This window comes from Triticum aestivum, chromosome 2D, assembly GCF_018294505.1.
Source record: "Triticum aestivum cultivar Chinese Spring chromosome 2D, IWGSC CS RefSeq v2.1, whole genome shotgun sequence".
NCBI lineage: Eukaryota > Viridiplantae > Streptophyta > Magnoliopsida > Poales > Poaceae > Triticum > Triticum aestivum.
Genome location: NC_057799.1, coordinates 39,530,487 through 39,554,694, shown reverse-complemented (window position 1 = coordinate 39,554,694; position 24,208 = coordinate 39,530,487). Strand labels below are relative to the sequence as shown.

General features: G+C 45.7%; 2 protein-coding genes across 2 annotated transcripts; both read left to right on the top strand.

Annotated features, from left to right (window-relative positions):
* Nucleotides 1-8,389: 8,389 nt before the first annotated feature.
* LOC123048589 (xyloglucan endotransglucosylase/hydrolase protein 15) lies at nt 8,390-10,203 on the top strand. Its single transcript, XM_044471665.1, has 3 exons — nt 8,390-8,785; nt 8,864-8,964; nt 9,265-10,203. Exons 1-3 carry the CDS (start codon nt 8,617-8,619, stop codon nt 9,844-9,846), a joined length of 852 nt encoding a protein of 283 aa, XP_044327600.1. The 5' UTR covers nt 8,390-8,616; the 3' UTR covers nt 9,847-10,203.
* A 4,109-nt stretch (nt 10,204-14,312) lies between these two features.
* On the top strand, nt 14,313-15,594 carry LOC123048588 (putative F-box protein At2g02030). The gene has a single exon (XM_044471664.1). It carries the CDS (start codon nt 14,371-14,373, stop codon nt 15,574-15,576), a length of 1,206 nt encoding a protein of 401 aa, XP_044327599.1. The 5' UTR covers nt 14,313-14,370; the 3' UTR covers nt 15,577-15,594.
* The last annotated feature ends 8,614 nt before the right edge of the window (nt 15,595-24,208 follow it).

Sequence of the window (24,208 nt, the reverse complement as noted above, 5' to 3'; positions counted from 1 at the left end):
TGCGATCCCGACCTCCACACATAAGGAAGACAATCAATAAATAAATCATGCTCCAACTTCATCACATAAAGGTTCACCATACGTGCATGCTACGGGAATCACAAACTTTAACACAAGTATCTCTCAAATTCAGAACTACTCAACTAGCATGACTCTAATATCACCATCTTCATATCTCAAAACAATCATAAAGAATCAAACTTCTCATAGTATTCAATGCACTTTATATGATAGTTTTTATTATACCCATCTTGGATGCTCATCATATTAGGACTAATTTTATAGGCAAAGGAAATTACCATGCTGTTCTAGAAGACTCTCAAAATAATATAAGTGAAGCATGAGAGATCAATAATTTCTATAAAATAAAACCACCACCCTGCTCTAAAAACATATAAGTGAAGCACTAGAGCAAAATTATCTAGCTCAAAAGATATAAGTGAAGCACATAGATTATTCTAATAAATTCCGATTGCGTGTCTCTCCAAAAGGTGTGTACAGCAAGGATGATTGTGGTAAACTAAAAAGCAAAGACTCAAATCATACAGGACGCTCAAAGCAAAACACATATCATGTGGTGAATAAAAATATAGCCTCAAGTAAAGTTACCGATAGACGAAGACGAAAGAGGGGATGCCTTCGTGGGCATCCCCAAGCTTAGGCTTTTGGTTGTCCTTGAATTTTACCTTGGGGTGCCTTGGGCATCCCCAAGCTTAGGCTCTTGCCACTCCTTATTCCAAAATCCATCAAATCTTTACCCAAAAACTTGAAAACTTCACAACACAAAACTTAACAGAAAATCTCATCAGCTCCGTTAGTATAAGAAAACAAACCACCACTTTAAGGTACTGTAATGAACTCATTATTTATTTATATTGGTGTTGAACCTACTGTATTCAAACTTCTCTATGGTTCATACCCCAGATACTACTCATAGATTCATTAAAACAAGCAAACAACACACAAAAAACAGAATAGCAATCTGTAACTTCCGAATACTTCTGTAACTCCAAAAATCCTGAGAAATTAGGAAGTCCTCAGCAATTTGTTTATTAATCATCTGCAAAAATAATCAACTGAAAAGCACGTTCCTATGATTTATGAAAATTATTTTCGTGCGCGCAAATGTTTTTGTTTTTCAGCAAGATCAAATTAACTATCATCGTAGGTTATCCTAAAGGTATTACTTGGCACAAACACAAATTAAAACACAAAACGACATCTAACCAGAGGCTAGATGAATTATTTATTACTAAGCAGGAGCAAAAAGCAAAGAACAAAAATAAAATTGGGTTGCCTTTTCTTTAAAGCTTTTTTAGCTAGGCATTGACATTTCAATGATGCTCATATGAATGTCAAGAATTGAAGCACAAAGAGAGCATCATAAAACACGTGACAAACACATCTAAGTCTAACATACTTCCTATGCATAGGCATCTTATAGGCAAACAAATTATCAAGGCAAGCAAAAACTAGCATACGCAAGGAAGCGGAAAGAAACAATAGCAATCTCAACATAACGAGAGGTAATTGAGTAACATGAAAATTTCTACAACCATATTTTCCTCTCTCATAATAATTACATGTAGGATCATAAGCAAATTCAACAATATAGCTATCACAAAACATATTCTTAACACGATCCACGTGTATGCAAAGTTGACACTCTTCCAAAATAGTGGGATTAACATTAACTAAAGTCATGAGCTCTCCAAACCCACTTTTATCAAAAGCTTCATAAGATTGAACATTCTACAAACATGTGGGATCTAAAGTTGACACTCTTCCAAACCCACTTTCAATATCAATCTCATATTCATCATGGGGCTTAAATAAGTTTTCAAGATCATAAGAAGAATCACCCCAATCATGATCATTGCATCAAGTAGTGGACATAGCAAAACTAGCATCCTCATATTATTAGCACAATTGACATTAACAGAATTTACAACAACATCATTACAACCATGCTTTTTATTCAAAGATCTATCGTGAATCACTTCATAAGGTACTTCATCACAATTTTCAGATTCACGAATTTCAAGCAAAACTTCATAAAGATAATCTAGTGCACAAAACTCACTAGCAATTGGTTCATCATAACTGGATCTCTTAAAAAGATTAGCAAGTGGATGGGGATCCATAAAATTTTAGCAAACAAAGATGCAAGCAAAAATAAGGTACATGGTAACACAAGATCGAACGGAAGAAGGGCGAAGAAAAGGCGAAGGTTTTTGAAAATCATTTTAGAAGTGGGGGAGAGGAAAATGAGAGGCGAATGGCAAATAATGTAATGCGAGGGAGAAGAGTTTATGATGGGTACTTGGTATGTCTTGACTTGAGCGTATATCTCCCTGGCAACGGCGCCAGAAATCCTTCTTGCTACCTCTTGAGCATGCGTTGCTTTTCCCTTGAAGAGGAAAGGGTGATGCAGCAAAGTAGCGTAAGTATTTCCCTCAGTTTTTGAGAACCAAGATATCAATCCAGTAGCAGATAACACGTAAGTCACCTAGTACCTGCACAAACAATCAAGAACCTTGCAACCAATGTGATATAGGGGTTGTCAATCCCTTCACGGTCACTCGCAAAAGTGAGAACTAATAAAGATAGTAAGATTACATTTTTTGGTATTTTTGTTGTATAGATTGGAAAGTAAAGATTGCAAAATAAAAGAACGGCAACAGAAATTGGCAAGTTGACGGGAAACTAATATGATGTAAAATAGACTCGGGGACCATAGGTTTCACTAGTGGCTTCTCTCAAGATAGCATATATTATGATGGGTGAACAAATTACTGCCGAGCAATTGATAGAAAAGTGCATAATTATGAGAATATCAAGGCAATGATCATGAATATAGGCATCACGTCCGTGTCAAGTAGACCGAAACGATTCTCCATCTACTACTATTACTCCACACATCGACCGCTATCCAGCATGGATCTAGAGTATTAAGTTCATAAGAATAGAATAACACATTAAGCAAGATGACATGATGTAGAGGGATAAACTCAAGCAATATGATATAAACCCCATCTTTTTATCCTCGATGGCAACAATACAATATGTGCCTTGCTGCCCCTACTGTCACTGGGAAAGGACACCACAAGATTGAACCCAAAGCTAAGCACTTCTCCCATTGCAAGAAAGATCAATCTAGTAGGCCCAACTAAACTGATAATTCGAAGAGACTTGCAAAGATATCAAATCATGCATATAAGAATTCAGAGAAGAACCAAATAATATTCATAGATAATCTTGATCATAAATCCACAATTCATCGGATCTCGGCAAACACACCGCAAAAAGGTATTACATCGAATAGATCTCCAAGAACATAAAGGAGAACTTTGTATTGAGAATCAAAGAGAGAGAAGAAGCCATCTACCTAATAACTATGGACCCGAAGGTCTGTGGTAAACTACTCACGCTTCATTGGAGAGGCTATGGTGTTGATGTAGAAGCCCTCCGTGATCGATTCCACCTCCGGCAGATCGCCAGAAAAGGCCCCAAGATGGGATCTCACGGGTACAGAAGGTTGCGGCGGTAGAAAAGTGGTTTCGTGGCTCTCCCTGATGTTTCTAGGGTATCAGAGTATATATTGGCAGTAGAAATACGTCGGTGGAGCTACGTGGGGCCCACGAGGGTGGGGCCGCGCCTACCCCCCTGGGCGCGCCCTACTGCCGCATGGCCGCCTCACGGAGTTCCAGACTTCATCTCCAAGTCTTCGAGATTGCGTTTGTTCCAAGAAAGATCATCGCAAGGGTTTCATTCCGTTTGGATTCTATTTGGTATTCCTTTTCTACAAAACACTGAAATAGGCAAAAAACAGAAACTGGCACTAGGCCTTCGGTTAATAGGTTAGTCACAAAAATAATATAGAAGAGCTTATTAAAGCCCATTAAACATCCAAAACAGATAATATAATAGCATGGAACAATCAAAAATTATAGATATGTTGGAGACGTATGACGCGTTTGGACTTTGTTTGATATGGATTTTCTGCGAAACAAAAACATGCAAAAAACAGGAACTGGCACTGGGCACTAGATCAATAGGTTAGTCCAATAAATCATATAAAAAGTTGGCAAAAATATGTGAAAGTTGTATAATATTGGCATGGCACAATCAAAAATTATAGATATGACGGAGATGTATCACTCCCTGAGGTAGCTAGAGCACATAGTGTATTGATTGAGATCATTGTGATTTCCAACAAGTTGGAAGCTTTGTCGGGCAGAGTTTTGGAAGGGGTCTGCAGGACCAACGTGTCGTGGATGAAGCAAGGCTTGAAATTCAAGCACATGAGGATGCTCCCAAGGCTGCAGCAGGAAGAGATGCACTGCAAAAGAGGCAAGCAGAAGCCTTGATGGCATATCTCGAGGAGACTTCCGCTACCTTGCAAGCTTAAACATGACAATGAGTAGCTCCAGCAAGCACACACTGCCCATGAGTTAGAACTGAAAGAATAGGAGGATAGAAATGCTAGCGCTTATCATAGTAATTGGTTTGCCGAATTTGAGCAGAGGGCCACATAATTAAAGCTTGAAGTAGGTGGAAAATATAGGGCTTGATTGTGTCATTCACCTTAACTTTCACATGACCCCTCTCATAGTGTGCATAATCCAATCACACCATTCATCAGGAAATCATTTCAATTTTAACATTTGATAAACAAAAGGTCATTTTATTTATCATAGGCTTTCTCAAAGTTCGCTTTCAAAAGAAGGCCCCTTCCTTTTTATGGTGAATGGAATTCAAATCTTCATGTAGGACAACCACACCTTCCATAATACTTGTTTGTATGAGTTTGAGATATAATAGGATTCCCTATTTTACTAAGTCTGTTCATCAGAACTTTAGTAATGATTTTGAAACTCATATTTATAAGGTAGATAGGTCTAAATTTTTGAATTTGTTTGGCATCCTTAGTTTTGTGAACTAAAGTAATGATTTCATAATTTAGCCTAGTAATATCTAGGACCCGTCCATGAGAATCATCGAACAGATATTTCAAGTCCCATTTCACTACTTCCCAAAAATGTTGATAAATATCAAAGGTCCAGGAATCTTAATTTTTTTCATCTGGAAGACTACAGGTTGTAGTTCTTCCATACAAAAGGGTTCAATCTGTATTAGCATCCCCAACAAAAATTTTCTGGCCCCCTTTATATTTAAAGAGATACTATATTCTTCAGCATGTCCAATTTTGTTTTATGAAAATTAGTAACATATTCCAATAGATCATTTTCTCCCTCAATAACTCCTTCCATTCGTTCCAAAGAAACAATTATGTTCTTCTCCTTTTGCCATTAACTTTGGCATGGTAAATATCTGGTAATGCAGTATCCCTCTTTAATCTCCTTATATTTATATGTCTATAACCATTTTAATTCCTCTTGTTTCAAAATTCTACCCAACTGGTCTTTATGCTCTTTTTGTTCGGTCCTAGCATGAGCACTTAAACCATTAATTTTAGTGTTCTTATAAATAACATCAAACTTAGCAAGTATTTCAGTTTTCATTTTCAGGCATCTGAATCTATATTCCACCCTTCCAGCTTTCTTCTCAAGACTCTTAATCTTTGTTGCCATCTATCGGTATTGGATCCTTCATATTGACCAGAACAAATGCTTGCAACAGAATGGTCAGAACCATCTCTTAGCATCCAAGAGTTTTCAAACTTGAAGATAAGCTGAGAAATATTGTGAGATCATGTGTCTAGAATTAAGGGGGTGTGATCAAATACCTCCCTCTCCGAAGCCGACAGAAAGGAGAGTGGACAATGTTCTTTCCACTCAGGAAAAATTAGAACCCTATCTAATTTTTTTATAAGTAAGATCAGCTAAATTGCCAGCTAATGTGAAATATCTTCCACTTAAAGGTAGCTCTCTCAAACCAACATGTTCAATTATAGCATTAAAAACAAGAATCAATTCTCTAATAAAACATTTCTTGATATCTTGCACAATACCTCTAACATTCCAAAACATACCTATCGTTGATATAAAAGGAATTTTATTTAGATCTTTTCCTCTCTTTCTTAATCCCACCAGTGAAAACGGTGTGCTTCACAGAGCCAATAGCTGGTGCGCCACCTACTTTTTTCTTCTACTACAAAAAATATTTTTAAGAGGTTAAAATAATCCTCCTCAATTTCAGCATATGTATGATCATTATCAGAACAGAGTCAAATATATCACCACCTCTAGTGTCAATTGGACCTAGAGAACTGATTTTAGGTTTATTATTATTGTTAACTATGTTCTAAAGGTAAAAGTCTTTCCCGACTTGCTCAATTTTCTCGAAAGAGAAGTACATTTTTCATCCCTCAACTCTTGGTAGAGTCTAGATTTGGTCTGTCAACTCCGAAACCGGGCAACTTATACTCCAACTACTGAAACCGGACAAGATTCATCCCTGGACTCAATTTTGACCGGTCTTTGTGTGACTCACCCTGGTTTTGACCTTGGTGACTTAAATTCGCGTACTTTTTCAATTCCATGATTTTTCTTAAATTCACATACTTTTCTCAAATTTGCAACTTTTCCAAGTTCATGTGTTTTTTCTTCAAATTCGTGTACCTTTTTCAAATCCGTCATTTTTTTGCAAATTTACGTTCTTTTTTTACAGATTTGAAAGAGGTACGTGAATTTGGAAAAAGTACATGTATTTTAAAAAAGGGATAATGGGTTTTATGCCCCTACTAGTTGTGTCCCACTCGACAGGATTGCCCCTAATTTTCAAAAACCAGTGGTTCTGTCCAACCCACTTTGGTCGTCTTGTGCTTTTGCCCTTTGACCGTTTGACCGTCACTTTGAAAACTTCATAACTAAGTCATACTAAATCAGAAAAATGCAAATAAGATATCAAAATGTTTGGGAAAACATCACCTACATGTCAATGCCATTTGCATTCATGACAAAAGTGTTGGAAAGTGCCCATCCGAGTTTTAGCTCTTATCATACCACCATGAACGGTAAAATCTAAAAAAATTCAAAAAATTCAAAAATAAATTTGGTGGCAAAGAATGACAAATGTTTTAAGTGCTTGCCAAGTTTTATCAGGGAATGACATTCATGAAAGTCATGGCAAAAAAAACAATCAACACTCCAAAATAGATCATTGGAGTACGTTGGTGCCCTGGTGAAGAAATTAGTGTAAGTTAAGGAGATGCATTAGATGTTGACCATTAAGGGCTTAAGGGTTTTTTTTTCGGGTCGATAGTGTTCGGCTACTGGATTTGCTCTATTAATAATATTTGGCTGCATGCATCATCCTGATGCAGAGGCCGGGGGTTATTCTCCTTTAAAAAAAATTTAAGAGCTTAAGGTGAACTGTAGGACATCAGATTTGGCAGTGGTTCAACACTGATTTGCTTCTTGGTGTTTGTTTTTCACTATTGGCTGTTCACAAATGCAAGATCGTGCTTCATACAGAAGCTCTTCTATAATATGTAGGCTTAGCTGATTCTCTCATTAGATGAAGGTTTTTTAGAATATGCAGGCTTAGCTGATTCAGATGAGAGATGGGATATCAGATGCACCTTACAATAAGCCTGCTTTAATCCTGCGAACTTTTTATCCATTTCTTGGACCTCCATGCTAAACCTGCTACTGACGTACCATTGTGGACGTTTTGTCCGTTTCTTGGACGTTCATGCTAAGCCTGCTGTTGATGTAGTATTGTAATCAGTGACCTGCTAAACCTGCTACTAATGTAGAATTGTAATCAGTGATCTGAAGAAAACGGCTTACCACCGTAATCAGTGATCTAAAGCGTGATCCTTGATCCATCTGCTTATTCCCGATACAATGGTAATACCTATTTAGGTCACATTTCATATTTTGTAGTTTTATATTTACATAGAAATGTACACTATAAAAACCTCTGCAAACTTGAATACGAGAAACAGGTTGGTGTGGGCGCAGCAAAATTGTTGTAAGCCCCAGATTGCACACATACCAATTTTGTCTTAAATCTAAATTAGTCAAAGAAGAAAATAAAATGGCAACCCAGCATTACTATCATGCAGCACATTTCGTCATATATGTCACATAACACATCAACAGGGCGCGGCGTGCCGCCACGCGGGCATGGCTAGTATATATAAACAAAGAAACGATTTGTCTTTCTTCGTTTGCACTGCGGTCGATAACTTTGTTGCTCCTGGTGCAGGGAAAGAATGATTCACGCCGGTCGCCGAGCAGCGGAACAATGATGCCGGTGAGAGGGGCAACGGCACGATGCCTTCCAAGACGTCCGGCACAAGTATGCCCTGCCTGCCATGTCAGGCACGTCGCCGAAGCAAAGTCATATATGCATGTGTGGTGGGTTCTCGAAGCTACGTGTCCTCGACAAACCACCAGCTTTACTTTCCTCTCCCCATCATTCCACACGCCTCCAATCCATCCATCGATATCATATTCCGACGTGCATGAGCCATGACCACTTTGAAGTTCTGTTCAAACAAATCGAGTCTCTCCGGCACTATATATATATGTATATCTCCCTAGCTAGCTCGTCTATCAAATGTCTGAATACCAAACATTCATTCTATACTAGTAGCACACAGCTAGGTATTCTTGAGGTACTATTCGTCCAGCTATAGGAAAGATGGGAAAGCTGGAAGCGTCGGTTGCGATGCTCGCCCTTGCCTTGGTTCTTGGCCTCGTGTCCGGCGGCAACTTTTACGACGAATGCGACGCTACGTGGGAGCCCCAGAACTGCTGGACCTACGACGGCGGCAACAGCCTCTCCCTCGCCCTCGTCAGCAACTCCTCAGGTCTTTCTTCAACCTCACAACTTCTGTATTTTTCACGATGGAGTTCTCTTCTGAATGAATGAATGTGTGGGTGGTTAGGCTCGATGATCAGGTCCAAGAGGCAGTTCATATATGGAACAGTGTCGACCATGATCCAGCTCGTCAAGGGCGACTCCGCTGGCACCGTCACGACGTACTACGTAAGTATCTGCTCCGCTGGAACCATTTGTTATCTGTTCCATATACCTATTCTTCGAGGATTTATCGATAGGGTGTGTCTGGGTCTCAGTAGACTGAGACTTAACCAAATCCATATCAATCGACATTATAAAAGAAAATTTTGAAAAACTAAAAAGAAAACTTTGCAGGAGTCTTCACGCAAGATCTGACGAATATAATATCGACTGAGACATAATCAAGTCTAAGGCGACTAAGATACAGCCAAGTCTTGGTCGACTGAGGTTTAGCAACATTGTTATTGATATTGTTGTTCAATGCAGACATCGTCGGTAGGGGATGACCACGACGAGATCGACTTCGAGTTCCTGGGGAACGAGACGGGGCAGCCCTACACGCTGCACACCAACGTCTATGCCGCCGGCGTCGGCGACAAAGAGATGCAGTTCCGCCCCTGGTTCGACCCCACCGACGGCTACCACAACTACACCATCTCCTGGACGCCCTGCACGATCGCCTGGTACGTCGACGGGACGCCCATCAGGGCGTTCCGCAACTACGAGCACACCCACGGTGTGGCGTTCCCGACGAGCCGCCCCATGTACGCCTACTCCAGCATCTGGGCGGCCGAGGACTGGGCCACGCAGGGTGGCCGCGTCAGGGCCGACTGGACCCGCGCGCCCTTCGTTGCCAGCTACCGCGGCATTGATCTTGATGTTTGCGAGTGCTACGGCGGCGACTGCGTCTACACCTGCGCCGGGGCGTTCGGGGGCTGCGGCGGTCTCACCGGCGAACAGCGGGGGAAGATGCGGTGGGTGCAGCACAACTACAGGATCTACGACTACTGCGCCGACCGCGAGGGCAGCAAGGTGCCAGGCATCGAGTGCACCCTGCCGCAGTACTGATGAAGAGCATTCATTGTTCTTCATGCCGTTGCCAACCACGTATTTTGCACTTTCCACAGACTACGTTGGACTTCTTTTATCTCCTCTGTTCAAAATCCGTTATTTTATTTGCAGGCGTTATGTAGAGAAAAAAAAAAGACCAGAGAAGCAAGCACCCCTCGGCATATTTTATTTTATAGAAAAACGAGAAACACGGTTGAATATCCGCTCCCCGTGGGGATTGAACACGATCAGCCCGGAGCACAAGATAGTGCCCCTACCGCTGAGCTAGCGCTCAGTCTATTTACTATTTGCAGGCGTTATGTATTTCGAAATAATAAGAGCTCGGAGCTCTTTATTTCTTCGCAACGACTTTTAGCACCGTTTTTAGCCCAAACTATTGTGGTAGGGAGTATACTATGAGTGCTAGGGGTCCTGATTTAGAGTGGCAAAGGTATGTTGTGAGTAGAGAAAAATTCACTACAAGTCACCAAACTTGCACTGGCGTTAGCTTTAGTCCTTGTGGTTACAAATACCCGCATTACGGTCACCAAACTTGCTAGAGGGGTCATCTACGATTCATTATACGATTTTCTATGAGCTCGTTGTCGCGACCGCCGCCATGAGCTCGTCGTCGGACGCCGACCGCGCCGTTTGGGAGGGGCCCGCGTGACGTCCCTCTCGCTCCCACGCTCCAGCACACGGCACACCACAAGCAGCAGCAGCCGCCGTGTGGACTTGGCTCAAGTACTCGCGTCGTACCACTTCCCTCTGTAGCAGCTCTCGCTCGGATCAGCGCAAATGGCGACGGCGGTCCACCAGCTCTCCTTCTCCGCGCCGAGCGCGTGCGGCAGACGCGGGCGTCCGCGTCCGCGACGGACCGGCACGAGGTGCTGTCGCCGAAGCGTCGGCTGCCGCTGCGGAAGGTGCCGGGCGAGCACGGCCCGCCGTTGCTAGGCGCGCTCAAGGACCGGCTCGAGTACTTACACGGGCCAGCGTCCGCGCGCACTGCTCCACGGTGGTGCGCCTCAACATGCCCCAGCGGACTCAGGAGGTCACAGCCAAACAGTGTTCTACCCATGTTGTAGAGTGCAATCACAGGAAGTTGCCGAATGGTGTGCCCAGCTTTATGCTTCCACTGAATTTTATCTGGAGGTGTTTGCTTGCTGTTGCCTCATACTGTACTACTAGGAGATATTCCCACCCTGAGTCGCCCGATAATGCAATTTATGGGCAATCTGTACCTGAGTGATGTGGAAGGGCAGTCAGCTATCTGTTTTGTGCAGTTCTCTTGTCAACTTCATGCTCAAAATGCAGAACAAATGTTCAGATTCAGTCCACAAAATGTTCAACCGAAGCTACAATATTTTGCCTGCGATTGTCGAGCAGTACGTGTGTGGTCCGAACTACTCAAAACTGAGCTCTCTGATAAAATTTGGAACTTGTCCGAGCATCGCATTCTGGATCATGCTACTGTATGTAGTGTTCCTATGAGCGACAAATTGCAAAGGAATATTCAGCTTATAAGCTTGTCAGTGCACCAAAAATATTTGAGCCAAGAGGAATTTAATGGAAGTATCCATTTCACTCGATGATGCAATTCTGACCATCATGGCGATTGTTTCATGATGTTATTCTCAGTGTATGCAACATATATATTCCTGAATCCTCATTCGCCAAATTTCAGGCTTTAAAAAAACGTGATTGTGAGCATCTTATATCAACCGGGGCTTGTAATCTATTTATTCATGGACAGGGATGTCTCAAATGTCGCATGGTTCATAAAGAAAGTGGTTCAACAATGCTGCAAACACCAAGGATTCTAGAACGTGCTGAATATCCTATATGGTGCATGTGAACTACAAGAGCATACAGTGTTACATATCCTATATGGTGCAGCAACTAGAACGTGATGAATATTTTACCCATGGTCTTGCCCACTGTGAAATTTATTTGGAGAAGTTTGCACATTTGAATATTTTACGCATGAACTACAAGAGCATTTGTGGAAGGAGAAACACAGTTCAAGTAATTCAGTTGTTACTGTCATTGCTTCCTTCAGACATAGCAACAACATTTGTTCTTTTCAGAACGTCCTATTACTTACCTGGGTGGATTACTTGGAAACTTTCTCTGTCCTTGCACATTTGAATCTGGATAGTCATTGGTGCAGGGGAACAAGCGTCGAGCCCAGTACGGTGGATGTGTATCAAGCTGGATATCAGTCCTATGAGCTTCATTCAGATTATCTTCTCTTTTGTGCTATCGAGTTGTTTGGGTCTCACTGGAGCATCTACCAGCTGTTAGCACCTTGGGACCCTGGAGGGATTGCATTGTGGCTGTTATTGAAATGGACTCGACAAACGGTTTTTCAAGGCGGGCAGGGTGTCGGCTTTCCGCCAGGCTCCGACTTCGGCAACTACAACGACGCCGCCGCCTTCGGCTTCCTTTGCCAGGCGTACTTTGCCGCGACCCCGTCGATTCCCCGCTCCACGACGAAGGGCCCAACTCCCAAGCTGATCGCCAAGTGGGTTCTGTTCCAGCAGCCCGCTTGCTCAGCCTCGGCCTGCCCAACTACGGCCGCCTCGCCGACTTCTTCCGCGATGCCGGCAAGGCGGTGATCGACGAGGGCGAGCGGCTGGGCATCGCGCGGGAGGAGGCGGTGCACAACATCCTCTTCGCCATGTGCTTCAACTCCTTCGGCGGCATGAGGATCCTGTTCCTGTTGCTGCTGAAGTGGCCGGGCCGCGCGCACCCGGCCGCCTCGCGATGGAGGTGCGCGCCACCGTGCGCGCCAACGGCGGCGAGGTGACGATTCAGGCGCTGGCCGAGATGCCGCTGGTGAAGTCGGCCGTGTACAAGGCGCTGCGGATCGAGCCGCCGGTGGCGCGCGAGCGCGAAGCTGGACATGGTGGTGGAGAGCCATGACTACGGGTACGAGGTGCGGGAGGGGAGCTGCTATTCAGTTTAATAACTGCCAGTTTTTTTAAAAAAAAACCTGGTTCCCTGCGTATTCAAGCATTCAAGCGAGCAAGCGCATGTGGCAGTCAGCGCACAGTTATCAGCCGTCGGACCGTAGATGACCCCTAGAGCAAGTTTGGTGACCGTATTGCGGGTATTTGTAACCACAGGGACTAAAGCTAACGCCAGTGCAAGTAAATGGACCTGTAGTGAATTTTTCTCTTGTGAGTGGTAAGGGTCCTGTACTGCGAGTGGTAGGAGTGTCCTGAGCCAAGAGCGGGCCAATAGCTTACTCAGTGGACCATCTTTTGTTATTGGCCAAATCCGGAAAAAATTCTCAAAGAAAGTCAAGAAAAAAGGACGGGCATGGCCCTGTTTGGTCCCAAAAGGATCCACCCATGGTTCTGTTAGTGCTAAGGGTCCGATACTATGAATGTTAGGGGTGCCCAAAGCATAGTATATTCACTGTCACACACACACATTTGCACAAGTAGTACTAAACTTTGAAACTGAGAGTTTTCTTTAGAGAAATGACATACAAGTGCACATGGCAGAGAGGGAGATGTGGGAGGCAACACCATAGACAAGAGATGTAATTCAATTTCGGCATGTCGAAAGACGATTAATCTCCAACGTTAACGTTTTGTTCCTGGAACACTAGGTAGACACCACCTACATGCAAGTTTTATGAAATGTATGTGCAAATTATTTTTTATAAGTAACACTAACATATGATTGTTCATTCACACTATAAAACAGTACTACAACTTCTATGCAATTTGTGTGTATATTTTGTAGTAAATTTCTTTATTTTTGTAAGGTAATAGCAATGCCCTTAATTCATTATACCTTAGAATAAAAAAATAACATATGTGTTTGTTTATTGATAAGAATAAAGTGACTGACCCAAAAAATAATCATTTTTTTACTTGTACTCTGGCTCTTGCTTATTTGATATATTATTTTTTCACTTGGATTTTCTTCTATAATTGTGCATGCGGCAGCAGTTCGATGATGCAACCGCGTGATACTTCTCGGTTGCTATTAGAAGTTAAAATGTAATTCTTAAATTGATCTACTTAAATCATCATTGTTATAAGAGTTGCACTAGTTTACATTTGTTCTTGTGTAGTAAGGTTTGTGTGTAACTTATGCGTCTAAATGGACATTCTTTTTTCATTGTCGAAATATCTACACTATTTTAATTTTCACAAAATACTTTAATTAGCAACGAATTTTTTTTCATGTGCCAAAAGCCTTTACACAGTTGATCATGCTTTTTAATTAGCAATGGACCGTAGCAGAAGAAAAGCTATGGGCTGGAAACGGCCGGCTATTCCACGAGCAGTTTTTTTCAGCGTTCACGTTGTGCAGGAAAAATGTGACTGGGAAAAGCTAGGTAGGATGTCTCTAGTAGAGATATAAGTCGGTTGTGGGATTCTCAACAAAAAAACAAAGTAGAGATAAGTCGGTTATTAAACAACGTAAGATCCCGTCTCTCTGATCTGAACCATGTTGCCCCAAGTCTGTACGCGTGGATAAAATGCAGAAGGAAGCCCGCACCCTGCAAGAATCCATCCATCCATGGAGGACGAGATGACGGCACCGGAGACGAGGTACGTACCGCACGAGCTGGTCACGCAGATCCTACTTCGTCTCCCCGTCGAGTCGTTGGTGCGGTTCACCTGCGTCTGCAAGACCTGGCAGGACACCATCACCGGCGAATCTTTCCAGCGTGAGCACCTCGGCTTCCAAGAGCCGTGCGTGTTGATCGCGCCGCAGATCGGCGGCGGCGATTCACTTAAGGTCACCACACCCGGCTTATACCGGTGGGAGAAGAGCCAGTGCGCCGCGACCCTCGTTCAAGCCATGGACTCCCTCCCCGCGGTGGAAGCCAACCGCAGGCACAATTTGGCGCACTGTGATGGTCTGGTGCTTGTGGTGTCCAGGGATGACACGGTGTGGGTGCTCAACCCGGCCACACACCAGGCCCTGTCCCTGCCCCAGAGTTACAGCACGCTGATTCCGCCCCGTTATCCCTTCCTTGGGGCGTTTGGTCTCGGGCACAACCCTCGCTCCAACACATACAAGGTTGCCCGTATCTATTATCACTCTGTGGACACCCGCGGGACCGGTGGTTGCCGTTTCACCTTCAGGGCAGAGGTGTTCATCATCGGGAGAGATCAGCATTGGCGTCAGACTACAACACCACCACCATACCCTATCATAGCGCGTCGAACAGCAACTTTCTTCAAAGGCTCCTTGCTCTGGACAATCGACGAGTCAATCATGCGTGTGGGGGGTGATGTAGCCGTCCGAGGCTTCCTCCGCTTCAACTTGACGGATGAATCTTTCAGCATCACACCAGCGCCTCCTGGTTGCCCTGACCTAGGATACTCGACCTTCAACTTAGCTGAGATGTGCGGGGAGCTATACCTTGCTCATGAAGGGCCCAAAGAGGAGGGATCCTTCCGTTGCAGGTCGGTTTCGATATGGGCATGCAATGATGTGGATGGCTCTAATCCGCCGCGATGGGTTCGGCGTCATGTCATCAATGTCCCACACTGTATACATCTGATAGCTACGTCTAAAGAAGGTATATTGTTTCAAGACGGATCTTACAATATCATGTGCTCTGATAGACAAAGCATAGAAGGTGTTAGGCATGTGGCTACCATGCATGACTTGACATATCACCATCCAGACTCAAACACATATGTTAATTATCCAAAAGAAATTGTCTATAGCTATGATTTAATCCCTTACGTTCCAAGTATGTTGCCAGTCTAGTTACTTGGTAGAAAACAATGTGGAATTGCATTTGCGTGACAAAGAAATATAAGCGACGATGAGAAACAATTTTCCAAGTGCCGATGGCGCATCACTTGTGTTGTATTCTTGTTTTTTTCTGTTTTTTTCCTAGAAAATGTTGTTGTTATTTGTGTTCATTGGTTTCCTCGATGCTCTACTGGGTCGCGTTGCAACACCATAGGCATCTCAGCTGCCAACTTAAACATCAAGCGGTGGTGGGCTGTGGGCCAGCAAGCCAAGTGATGCTAGCTAGTGCTCCTACACACCCTATGTTCTCTCTTTTTACTCAAAAAAAAAATCTATGTTCTCTCTTTTTTTTCTTCGTATCTCTTAGTTCCACTGCAATGGTGTTATCTCATTGGCCTTCCCATGGGTCCGAGAACCAATACCCATGCAGAACTGAAGTTGCAGCGTACTTGTGGAGGTTCCAATCGTGTTGGTGAGATGGCTCTTGCAGATTCATTAAGTCTGAAGACATGGCGTATATCAATATTACCTATTATTCGACATCCATCCCTGGATAAGTTAAACTTACGAACATTTTTTTAAAATAAAGTAGGCCAGTAAAATCCAAGGATGAGACATTGCAAAAGCAGCTAGCTGTTCATGCGAAAAACTATCATTCATATGTACTCCCTCCATTTTTACAATATAAGGTTTATTGGTTTTTTCAAAAGACAAACGTGTGGACCTTTGACCAAGTTTCTAGTAAATAAATATTAATATCTACAATATCAAATCTGTATCATTTTATCCATCATGAAACAGTACAATTTCTATGCAATTTTTGTGCAAGTTTTTGTTGTCTTTTCCTTTAACTTTCTTTATGATTTTAGGGTAATACCAGTGCCCTTAATTCATCATACCTTAGAATAGCAATTATTTTTGTTCTTAATTGTATCATATGTGTTTGTTTACTGATAAGAATAAAATAGCTGAATTAAAAAATAATATTTTTTTGTCGTTTGTGCTCTGCCAATTTCTTTTGGTTCTTGTTGCTTCGTTGATTCTTTTTGTCAATTGGATTTTCCTCCATAATTGCATGTGGCAGCGTTTTGATGATGCCATCGTGTGATACTACTTGTTTGCTGTTAAAAGTTTTAAATGAAATTCTTTAAATTGATCTACCTACATCATCATTATTGTTAAAGTTGCACTAGTATATATATGGGTCTGTCTAGGGCACATCTTGATGTGCCGTGATTATTGCACATCTAGATGACTCAATCACACTATAAAGAAAAAGAAAAAAGATAAAAGAAAATGTTTAAACGAATCTTCATGTAAAGTCTATGGTATATGACTTGGATGTGCAATATTTGGGGCACATCTAGATGTGTTTTGATTTTGCATAGTAAGGTCTGTGTAACTTGTGCATTTAAATGGACATTCCTTTTCCATTGTCAAAATATCTACAATGTTTTCATTTTCATAAAATAATTTAATTAATTTGCAACGGATTTTGTTTATGTGCCAAAAAACTTTACACAGTTTGCCATCTCACTTTGACCAAGTATTTTAATTAGCAATGGGCCGTCGCAGAAGAACAACTATGGGCCGTTAACTGCAGGCTATTCTCTTTTTTTTTTGCGGGGTAACTGCAGGCCATAGAGTTCACGTTGTGCAGGAAAAAGCTGAGCGAAACGTAATTTGTTTACTTGCAAGTAGGCTGTCCTTTTTTTTTTGCGGGGCACGTAGGGTGTCCCTAGAGATAAACGTACGATTCCGCCTCGGATGTGAACCATGTTGCCCTAACGTCCTAGAAGGCCCTTTAGCGCTTCTGGAAATCGTACATGAGCTTAAACGTACCAAGTCGTGTGGCGTCCTTCTCAAGTTAGATTATGAAAAGGCCTACGATCGCGTGAACTGAGAGTTCGTGCGTGAGGTCCTAATTAAAAAGGGTTTTGATGGGGGTTTTGTCCACCGTATCATGCACCTCGTGAGTAGTGGGCACACGGCGGTGACCATCAACGGTGAGATTGGCAATTTCTTCCACAACAAGCGTGGCCTCGGGCAGGGGGACCCGAGCTCGCCTTTGATCTTTAATTTTGTTGCTGATGCGCTCGCGGCTATGATTAGCAAGGCCAGAGATGCGGGCCACATCAAAGGGCTAATCACTCACCTTATCCCAGGCGGTGTGACTCATCTGCAATACGCAGATGACACGATATTGCTATTCGAGCCGGACGACCATAGCATTGCCTCGGTTAAGTTACTGTTGATCTGTTGAAATTTTGTCGGGTCTTAAGATTAATTTTCTCAAAAGCGAAGTGATCACCATAGGGATGGAGGAGCACGAAAGTATGAGGGTCGCAAACTTGCTCAATTGCAAGATTGGCAAGTTCCCGATCAAGTATCTTGGACTTCCGATAATGCACAAGAGCCTGACTATAGCTGAATGGGCGCCACTTTACGGCAAAGTGGTGAATCGGGTTAGTCCGTGGAGAGGGAGGTTTATGTCCTCGGCTGCTAGGTTAATTTTGACCAACTCTATAGCTTATCCTCCCTTCCTCTCTTTACAATGGGCATGTTCCTCCTTGCCAATGGAGTGCATGCTAAACTTGACACGCCGCGCGCCCGGTTCTTTTGGGAAGGAACTGGGACGAAACGCAAATACCACTTGGTAAAGTGGGCAGCGGTCTGCAGGCCGAAGAAGTTCGGTGGTTTGGGGATCACGAATTCAAAACTGATGAACGTTGCCTTGCTAACCAAGCGGTGGTGGCGGCTTGCCCAAAACGAGAAGGGTCTCTGGGCGGACATTCTTCGGGCAAAATACTTCCCGGACGGCAACCTGTTTAAGGCCAAGGCCAAGGGATCGGCCTTTTGGAATGGCATACAAGCTGTGAGACCTGCCTTTACGGTTGGGGCCCAATTCTCTGTCAACAACGGAGCGTCCACGTGATTTTGGCTGGACTGCTGGAGGGGAGAATCTCCGTTGTGGCAATCACATCCGGAGCTGTATCAGCTGGCCACAGACACACACATTTTGGTCGCTGACGCTCTTAGAGTGCACCCTCCGGTGATTTCCTTTTTCAGGCCGTTGGAGATGGGAGAGGCGGCAGCCTGGAATGCATTGGTTGCTGAGCTCGAGGGGAGGGGACTCAGCCAGGATAATGATGAGATCTCGTGGAGGCTGACGGCCTCTCGGAAATTCTCGGTCAAATCCTTATACGAGAAGCTCACAGAGGGGAATGAGTTGGACATGGCTAGGGGGTTGTGGAAGGCTGGCATTCCCCTCAAGGTAAAGATCTTTATGTGGCAAATGTTCCGTAATCGCCTGCCTACATCGGATAACGTGGCCAAGCGCAACGGACCAGCGAATGGGACATGTACCATCTGTGGGCTGGGGGAGGATGCTAACCACGTCTTCTTCAGATGTTGTCTCGCTAGATTTGTGTGGAGTGCGGCCAGGGAGGCTTTTAAGCAGAACTGGAATCCGCAAACTAGCAACAATCTGCTTTCCTTACTATCCGCGCAGAGGAGTGCGAATGCACGGGTGGTGTGGCGCTGCGTAGGGGCGATGCTTTGGTCCATTTGGACCGTGAGGAACAAAATTACTATCGAACACAAGTTTCCTGCTCACCCTGCTGAGATTCTTTTCAAATGTCATACTTTCTTACAGGCTTGAGCGCCATTGAGGAAACAGCGTGACGAGGGACGCATGATCGAGACTATGGAGCAGATCAAGCTGTGCATGACGAGATCAAGAGTACCAGCGCAGCAAGCTTGAATCTTTTGCGTTTTATTTATCTAGGTTGCGAACTAAACTATGTTATATCTTCGCCCGTGTGAACTGCTAGCTTTATCATTGCCGGGACTGCAAGCCCGCTGAACTTATGTTGGTTTGGTTGTAAGGTTGGACTGATGTGGATGCTGCCTTGTGGCTTTATTAATTTAAAGCTGAACGCTCTATGCGTCTAAGTTCCAAAAAAAAATCCCAGTCCGTACGCGTGGATAAAACAGAGAAGGAAGCCAGCACCTTGCAAGAATCGATCCAGCTATGGACGACGTGAGGGCGCGGGCGCCCAAGAGGCGGAGGCGGACGACGCGGTACTTTCCGCACGAGCTGGTCGAGCAGATCCTCCTTGTCTCCTTCGTCTCCCCGTCGAGCCGCTGCTGCGTCTCACATGCGTCTGCAAGGCCTGGCACAGCACCATCACCGGCGACCGGTCGTTCCAGCGCGAGCACGCCCGCCTCCAAGACCCGTGCGTGCTCATCGCGCCGCGGATCAAAATCAACGACGCCGGCCGTCCTCATGCCAGCCCGGTCAAGGTCACCACGCCCTGCTTGTACCGCTGGGAGAAGGGCCAGGGCGCCGCGACCCTCGTTCAGGCCATGGACGCCTTCTTCCCCGCCCAACAAGCCGGCCGCAGGCACGATCTGGCGCACTGTGACGGCCTTGTGTTGGTGGTGTCCGCGGACGACACCGTGCGGGTGCTCAACCCGGCCACACGCCGCGCCACACCCCTGCTCCGGAGCTACGTCACGCCGGCCGCGCTCCATAGGTGCTTCCATGGGGCGTTAGGTCTCGGGCATGACCCACGCTCCAACACGTACAAGGTTGCGCGTATCTACCACCGCTCCGTGCACATGCCCGCGACAGGTGGCTGCCTCTACACCCTCGGGATGGACGTGTTCACCATTGGGAGAGATAAGCATTGGCGTCCGACGACGGCGCCACCGCCATGCCCTGTCATGGCGTGTCGGACTGCAACCTTCTTCAAAGGCTCCTTGCTCTGGGCAATCGACGAGTCCATCTTGCTCGTGGGGGGTGACGTAGCCGTCCGAGGCTTCCTTCGCTTCAGCTTGGAGGATGAGACTTTCAGCATCATACCAGCGCCTCTTGGGTGTCCTGACCTACGAAACTCGACGTCCAACTTGGTTGAGATGCACGGGGAGCTGTGTCTTGCTCATGAAGGTCCCAAAGAGGAGAGATCTGTCAGGTCGACTTGGGTATGGGTGTGCGATGATGTGGATGGCTCCAACCCGCCACGGTGGGTTCGGCGTCATGTCATGAACGTCCCATGCCATATACACCTCATAACCATGTCTAATGACCGTATATTGTTCCAAGGAGAATCTTACAATCTCATGTGCTATGATAGCCAAACCATAGAAGGAGTTAGGCATGTGGCTACTATGTATAGCTTGATCTATCACCATCCAGATTCAAACACACATGTTAAGTACCCAAAACAAAGTGTATATAGCTATGATTTAATCCCTTATGTTCCAAGCCTGGTGCCAATCTAGTTACTCGGTAGAAAACAATGTGCAACTACATTTGGGTAACAAAGAAATGTAAGATATGACGAGGGAAAAAATTCCATGTGCTAATGGTGCATCACTTTTGTGTTGTATTCTTGTCTTTTTTTTTCATTTGTTTGCATAGAAGATGTTCTAGTATTCATTGTCTTTGGTCGCTTGTCATTACTGGTACTATCTCCCGAGTCCTTCCGTGGGAGATACTCCCTCCTTTCCATAATTTGCATATAGATTTTTTGTAAAGTCAGACTTTACAAACTCTGACCAAACTTATAGAGAAAACTATTTATATCTACAATACCAAATATATACAATATGAAAATATATCTTGTGATGTATCTAAGCATATGTATTTGGTATCCTAGATGTATATGTTTTTCTTTACGAACTTGATCAAAGTTAATAAAAATCTATATGCGCTACGTCGTGAAACGGAGTAGTACCACTGCGTCCAGTCCGGGCCGAGCTTGGAACCATCACCGAATAGTATCTGTACTAGCCTACTAGGCTAGCTTTTCGTGCTATATATATGTACGTGTAGATCTCCCCTTGTAAATTCAGATCGCTCCGGTTGCCATCCAATCGGTGTCAGGGAAGTACTCGGCGGCTGCCTCGTCTTGGTCGGGACTATCCCAGCAAGTTAAACGACCCCGTCAATGATCCGAACTACATTTTCCTTCGAACTGTCTGTACGTGTGGATAAAACATGCAAGGACGAGCGCACCTTGCAAGAACCAATCCGACCATGGAGGACGAGACGACGCTGCACGTGCCGCACGAGCTCGTCGCGCGGATCCTGCTCCGTCTCCCCGTCGAGTCACTGATGCGGTTCACCTGGGTCTGCAAGGCCTGGCACGACACCATCACCGGCGACCAGTCGTTCCAGCGCGATCACCTCCGTCTCCAAAAGCCCAATCCGTGCGTGCTCATCGCACCACGGACCAGAATAATGGCCGACATCATCCCATGGAGGAAGCCAGCATCCACGAGTTCGCGCACTGTGACGGTCTCGTGCCGATGTCCATGGGCAGCACGGTACGGTACGGGAGCTCAACCCAGCCACACACCGCGTCCTGACCTTGCCCCAGAGCCCTACAGTGTTGTGCCGCATGGGCGCCCTAGGTGTATCCACGTGACGTTAGGTCTCAGACGTGACCCTTGCTCCAACGCGTACAAGGTTGCGCGATTCTACTACCGCTCCATGGATGCTGGTGGCTACACCCATGGGATGGAGGTGTTCACCATCGGGAGACACCAGGATTGGCGTGTGATGGCGAAGCCACCCCGGTACCCTATCATGGAGGGTTGAATAGCGACCTTCTTAAGAGGCTCCTTGCTTGGACGATCTATGTGTGCCGTGATGTGCCCGTCCGAGGTTTACTCCACTTCAGCTTGGAGGACGAGTCTTTAAGCATTGTACCAGGGCCTCTTGGGTGCTCTGATCTCGCATACTCGACGTCCAGCTTAGCTGAGATGCGGCGGAGCTGTGTTTTGCTCATGAACACCATCTCAACCGCGGAACAACATAGGCATGAGGTATCACCATGCTAGACACAAGCACACATATTGAGTACCCAGAAGGAAGTGTCTGTAACTATGATGTAATCCCCTATGTTCCAAACCTGATGCCGATCTAGTTAGTCACTATATAAGAATCTGCCATTGCATTTGGTGTCATGGCAATATATGGGAGATGGTGAGAACCCTTTTCCCAAGTGCTCTTGTATCTTTTCTTTTTGTTTGCTCCAATGGAAGATGGCCTGGTATTTGTTGTTTCGGTCGCTCGCTTGTCATAGTCTTTTACTGTTTCACTTTTGCTAAATGTCAGGCACCTGAAATTTACAGCGAGGACCAATTTTTGAAGTGTTGATGGTGCCACCACTCTTGTGGTTCTATTTGTTTCCATTTGATACCATAGACGGTGTCCTGGTATTTGTTCTTTCGGCCGCTTGTTTAGACTATTACTGCTTTGCTTGACGTTCTACTTGTATGAAAGAGTTAATTGCACAAAACACCAATTTTTAAGAACATTGTTGCACACTTCCACAAAACTATAACTTTAAGAAAAATAGCAAAAAAAAAACTACTACTTATGTTGCAAAGTATCACATTATACACAAATTGGCCAATTTGTCAGGTTTATCACTAAATTGACACATGGGGGCCCTGGTTAGTGATATAAAGATTGTATTATTATATCTCGTTGCAACTTGTGTGATTCATCCTCCCGCGTCGTCCGCTCTCGGGCGACTCGAGGGCCAAACCCTAGGCGCCGCCGGTCCCCCGCTCCCCTTCTCCTCCTCCCCCGCCGCCGCCGGCAGCCGTCGTCGGGCTTGCCCGCGCGGCGGTAGGCGGCGGCGGGGGCTTCCCCGCGCGCCCGCCTCGACCTCTGGAGGGCCCTCCACCCCGCATCGGGCGCCGCCGCCCGCTTCCCCTGCTCCCTGGTGGTTGCCGAGGCCGGCCCTCCGCGGCGGCTGCCGCCGGCGTTGTCGCCCCGCGCCTGGTCGCCGGGGACGGCTCCGCCAGTCAGATCCGGCCGCCTCGGCCCTGGGATCGGGGCCATCTCCGATCTGGCGGCTGGTGGGCCGGGGTTCGCCGGATCCACCGGATCTGGCCAGCGTGGCCTTGCCTCGTCTTGCCCGGCTTGGGTGTTCGCGGTGTGGTGCTCCCTGATGGCGGCGGTGCGGGTCGTTCTCCATGTTTTGACGGGATGTGTGCGGTGGGTGGATGCCGGGGCGGCGGCCTCGGGCGGTGTGGACGGCGTTGCCTCTTTGGCGGGCGACGGCCGTGGGTGTTGGTGGTCCGCGACTTCGGCCGTGCGGGCGGCGAGGTCTCGGTGGACGTCTACTACAGTGGGTCGGGGTGCCCCGTCACCCGGCGTGCCTGCTTCGATGAAGTCGAACGCCTTCTTCAGCTGCGTGCGCTCCTCTGGCCAGGTCTTTGGCCGAGTGGATGGGATGGGGGCGGGACCGGGGGAAACCCTTGGCCGTCGGCGGAGGCCACGACAATGGCGGCGCCTTTGCTGGGTGTCGGTTCCCTTCTTGGAGGCCTTGTCGAGGTCCGCTCCCATCTTTCACTGTGCTCTTCTTTTGGGCGAAAGCTCTAGTTCCCCTTGTGGGCGACGGCGTCGTACCCTCGTCGTGCTCCTTCTTGAAGGCGTCGCCTCGGGTTCCCGGAATCACGGTGGGCGCTTTGCGGTGCGTGTGAGGTGTTTGGCGGCGGCAATGTGTGCAACGTTTCATCTATTCTACCGCCGGTCTTCATCTTGTGGTAGCGCTCCTTCGGCTTGGAGATGGACTGGCATAGGTGGTGGTCGTCATTTGGCGTCATGGTGGCGTCGATGGCG

Excerpts from the sequence above, each read along its gene's own strand:
- LOC123048589 (XM_044471665.1), top strand. The coding sequence starts at position 8,617 with ATGGGAAAGCTGGAAGCGTCGGTTGCGATGCTCGCCCTTGCCTTGGTT. Across the intron at positions 8,786-8,863 it reads CCTCGTCAGCAACTCCTCAG|GCTCGATGATCAGGTCCAAG; the intron begins GTCTTTCTTCAA and ends GTGGGTGGTTAG. Across the intron at positions 8,965-9,264 it reads GCACCGTCACGACGTACTAC|ACATCGTCGGTAGGGGATGA; the intron begins GTAAGTATCTGC and ends TGTTCAATGCAG.
- LOC123048588 (XM_044471664.1), top strand. The coding sequence starts at position 14,371 with ATGGAGGACGAGATGACGGCACCGGAGACGAGGTACGTACCGCACGAG.